Genomic DNA, 4,873 nt, shown 5'->3' on the forward strand with positions numbered 1-4,873 from the left:
TCCTCTTTCACCTCTTCCCCCTCCACAAAAGAATAAAAACTCTACCATTAATGATTCAAAAGAGCAGTATTCCACCTTTTGGTCATTTGGTCCCATGCTTGTTTTAATTTTGTAACTTTTGTATTTTCTGATTTTTATTGTTTTATTGTTTGTCGTTCTAACTGGTACCGCTTGCCCCCCGCTGAGAAGTGCTATACAAATGTAAATAAGATTAAATATTAGAGTTGCTTATAAGCTGGAAAAATAATAATAAACGCAAAACATCAGCCAGAAAGTGGGATAATAAGAAATATCCACCAGGGCAGCAAAATGCAGCCACAAGGATTTTTTTGATTGATAAACTACAATCTCTATCAGTCATCAATCAACAATAAAATTCGCAGGTGTGAATATTGTCAGAGGGGTAAAACATCAAATGCTCTTTGGCATAGAATAGTTTTTACAAGTTTCTAGAAGTCCAGGAGGGAGAGGACCTGTTGAGGGCTTCTGGCCCCACTGCTGGACCTCCTGATGACAGAGTGTTGGACTGGATGGGCCATTGGTCTGATCCAACACTGGCTTCTCTGATGTTCTTATGTCTGGGGCAAGTGTTGTTCTGTATTCTTGGTGCTTGGGGTTGGGGGCAACAGTGGGAGGGCATCTAGTGTCCTGGACCCACTGCTGGACCTCCTGATGGCACCTGGTATTTTTGGCCACTGTGTGGCACAGAGTGTTGGACTGGAGGGGCCACTGGCCTGATCCAACATTGGCTTCTCTTCTGTTCTTATGACAAGATACACCTCCATTTTTCAAAGGAAATTCACACTGAGACAAAATTAAGAAATGCCCTGCCAGCCCCCAGTTGTGGCTCATGGCTGAAAGGAAGGAGGAAAATTGCCTGTGTGGATTTCTCTAGGGCCTGCGCAAGTATTTGCATGCAGTGTTCCCTCTAAGCTGAGTCAGTGTGAGCTGGCTCACCACTTTCTAGCCTCCGGCTCACACATTTTGGTCTCAGCTCAGGAAGGAGGGCTCCAGAGTCAACTAGCTGATGCAGCAGCCAAATCGCTCGCTCACAACTCTAATGCCAGTAGCTCACAAAGTTGAATTTCTGCTCACAGGTCTTAGAGCTTAGAGGGAGCATTGTTTGCATGGCTCCTTTGGGAAGCGCGAGGCAGGCTTTATGCAAGTAGCAGACATGACATGGAAACGTTTCTGAATGGTAACGAAGAAGGTGTTGACACAAGGGGTGGGAGAGTCGCGTTGGTAACCATCGGCGATATCACCGACACCATCCAATAGCATGACCCCTTCCAAATGGTGGGCGAGGCTTGCCAGTCTCGGTTCAGATGCGGCAAAAGGGACGCCTTGGACTTGCCAGTCACTCAACCATGGCGCACAGCCTTCTGCAACCACACTCCATCCCTGCTGGGTGGTGGCTGGAGATCTCCCAGAATTACAACTGATCTCCAGATGACAGAGATGTTCTCCGGGAGGAAATGGCTGTTTTGGAAGGTGGGCTTTATGGCGTGATACCCCATTGAGGTCTCTCCCCTCCCCAAACCCCACCTTTCCCCGGCTCCCCCTCCCCCCAATCTCTAAGAATTTCACCAATCAGAGCTGGAAACCGTATGGAGGCTGATGGAATCCTCTCTTCTTCCTCAGCCACCAATATATTGTCGTTTGAGGGCGAGGAGAATGAGATAGTCAGGAAAACAGGAAAACCACTTTGTGGAAGGTGGATTTCTGGATTGCATCCCACACAAGAAAGGAGCAGATTGCATTTGTTTCTTGATAAGGATGTGTACAGGGTTATTTTTGGGCAGGAACGCACAGGAACGGAGTTCCGGCTGGCTCCCAAGTTGGCCACGCCCAGCAAGAACTCATTAGCATAATAGGCCACACCCAACAGCAGAAACTCATTGGGATTGGCTACAATTAGGGGTGTGTGGCAGAACATGCAAAAAGCCCTGGGTTTTGACAACAAACAAAGTAAAGAGAATAAGAAGCAAAAGGTAGGTGTGGCTGGATGACCACACTTCTGGTAACATGGGGGTGTGGCCTAATATGCGAATGAGTTGTGCTGTCGGGGTGTGGCCTAATATGCTAATGAGTTCCTGCTGGGCTTTTTCTACAAAAAAAGCCCTGGATGTGTACCACCAGGGCTATTTTTGGGCAGGAACGCACAGGAACGGAGTTCTGGCTGGCTTCAGAGTTGGCCACGCCCACTACAGCTAAAACCTCTGCATGCGTGGCTACAGAGGGAAGGCCTGGAGAACACCCCCCCCCGGCAACTCTGAGGCGGGTGGGCCAGGGGGGTCCCTGGAAGGATCAGGGAGGCATTTAAATGCCTCCCCCTGCCTTCCCCAGCCTGTCCAAGGGCCAGCTTGTCCAGGCTCCCTGCAGCTGCGGGGTACCCGGCAAGCCAAGGGAAGGCATGGGGATGTGGCCTAATAAGCTGTGCTGTCAGGGGTGTGGCCTAATACGCTAATGAGTTTCTGCTGTTGGGTGTGGCTTATTATGCTAATGAGTTCCTGCTGGGCTTTTTCTACAAAAGAAAGCCCTGTGTACCATTAAGATAGGGCTGCCAAATTTGGGTTGGAAAATTCCTGGAGATTTGGGGGTGGAGAGTGGGGAGGGCAGGGACCTCAGCGGGATACAATGCCATAGAGTCCACCCTCTGGAGCAGCCATTTTCTCCAGAGAAATGGATCTTCGTAGTCCGGAGATCGGTTGTAATTCTGGAAGATCATCAGGCCCCACCTGGAGGTTGTAGGGTTCTATGCTGGGATATTCCTGGAGCTCTGGGGGTGGAGCCTGGGGAGGACAGGGACATCAGTGGGGCACAATGCCACAGAGTCCACCCTCCAAAGCATCCATTTTCTCCAGGGGGACTGATCTCTGTAGTCTGGGAACGACCTGTAATTCCAGGGGATCCCCAGGTCCCACCTGGTGGCTGGCTTCCCTAGGAGGCCAGCGATCCTCAATAAAACCTTGTAACAATCTTATTCGCACAATAGCCAAAAGCAGGGCTATTTTGGGGCAGGAACGGAGTTCCGGCTGGCTCTCGAGCTGGACACACCCAGCAGGAACTCATTAGCATAATAGGCCACACCCAACAGCAGGAACTCATTAGGATTGGCTACATTAGGGGTGTGTGGCCTAACATGCAAAGGAGTTCCTGCTACAAAAAAAGCCCTGGGTTTTGACAACAAACAAGGTAAACAGAATAAGAAGCAAAAGGTGGGTGTGGCTGGATGACCACACTTCTGGTAACATGGGGGTGCGGCCTAATGTGCTAATGAGCTGTGCTGTCAGGGGTGTGTCCTAATAAGCAAATGAATTTCTGCTGTTGGGTGTGGCCTATAATGCTAATGAGTTCCTGCTGGGCTTTTTCTACAAAAAAAACCCCTGGCCAAAAGTATTTCCTTGCACAAAACTTTAACAGGCGAAACTCACTGCCTCAGGATATCATAACAGTTTAGGATTAACCAGGTCTGGGTTGGAAAAATACCTGGAGACTTTTTTGGGGGGGGTGGATCCAGGAGAGGGCGGGTTATGAGGAGGACAGGGGCCTCAGCAGAGTACAATGCCACAGAGTCCGTCCTTCAAAGCAGCCCTTTTCTCCAGGGGAGCTGGTCTCGATCAGCTGGAGATCAGTTGTAAAAGCAGCAGGTCTCCAGGACTCACCTGGAGGCTGGCAACCATGTAACCCCTTCTAGCTAAGATAGGCTTTAGACATGTCACGGAGACGGGTGCTGTCTCCATCCTTCCCTTTCCAGAACGGGCCTGGTTAACTTGAGGGATATTCTCAAGAAAGTGGGGCGTGCTGATTTCCTCCGTGGGTACCGTCTCGGCTGACCTCCTGGGCTCCTTCTCCATCACGTGCGCTCAGCTTAACACCTGCTCTCCTTCCTTCTTCCTTCATATTTGCCTTCTTGCAACTTCGGCGGGAGGGTGGCCTTAGTTGGATCTGCTTTGCCAAGTGGCTCGTAAACAGACTTTCCCTGGTGAGAGAACATTCCGACTTATTTTCCCCAAAAACCTTAAAGTTCACCATGACCCCAAAGCTGTGCTCCGGGGCCCCAGCTGCGCTCCGACCCTGGGCAGTTGCCCGATTGAGCAAGTTAAACAATTAAACCTCATTCTGGAGCTGTACTGCAAGCAAGGCTGCGCGTCCTGCAAAGCGTAAAGTTAGACATCCGGGCAGGAGAGGGCAAAAATAGTTCTGCCCTCCTCTCCTTCATCTCTTCCTCTGTGGCATTCAGCCCATGGCAGAAGAGGCCGCCCGCTGTCAACTTACCCCATGAAAAGTGTTTTCTTCGCCTGTTTCTATTCCATTGGTTAAGAGAGTGGAGAACGTCCATCATTAAAACCATCAGGATGCGATATGTTAGATGTTATGGAAAGAGAGAGGGGAAGCGGCAGGCCCATAGCTACAGTGGTGCGTCTCGGGGCTAGGCCCCCCGACTTTCTGGCAAGGCCCCCTGACTTCCCATCCAGCCCCGGGTGTCACGGCCTTCTCCCCTGCCTTTGATTAGCCAGTGCCCCCTAAGAATTCTAAATGCCCCCTGACTTAAAAAATCCTGACTACGGACCTGGGAAGCGGCCACAAGGCTGCCATTTGCAGCAGCAGCTCTGCGTGCGCAAGGATGCCATTTTCAGCAGCAGCTCCGTGTTCTTTGCAATGTCATGCCTCCTAAAGGGTCACCCGTCCAATGTTCTGCCTGCTGCCTTTGCTACAGTGAAAGGCTCTGGGCTTTTGACAGCTTCACAGTTTGCAGAGATCAACAGGTGACATAGGGTCAGAGGTCATTTCGGGGGGGATCGCGGGGGATCGCAGTTCCCCCGGGTGAGGTACGGGGGTGGGGCACATGACGAAGCCCTGCCCCCTGCTT

General features: G+C 50.9%; 1 protein-coding gene across 1 annotated transcript in view; it reads left to right on the forward strand.

Moving 5' to 3' along the window:
* The window catches only part of LOC107123753 (hepatocyte nuclear factor 4-beta-like), a 37,341-nt gene that overhangs the window by 4,646 nt on the left and 27,822 nt on the right, over window positions 1–4,873 (forward strand). Inside the window, 1 exon segment of the mRNA XM_015427092.1 lies at window positions 1,983–2,000. Within this exon segment, the coding sequence (XP_015282578.1) occupies window positions 1,983–2,000 (18 nt within the window).

The sequence above is a fragment of the Gekko japonicus genome, unplaced genomic scaffold (genome assembly GCF_001447785.1).
Source record: "Gekko japonicus isolate JY-2015 unplaced genomic scaffold, Gekko_japonicus_V1.1 scaffold488, whole genome shotgun sequence".
NCBI lineage: Eukaryota > Metazoa > Chordata > Lepidosauria > Squamata > Gekkonidae > Gekko > Gekko japonicus.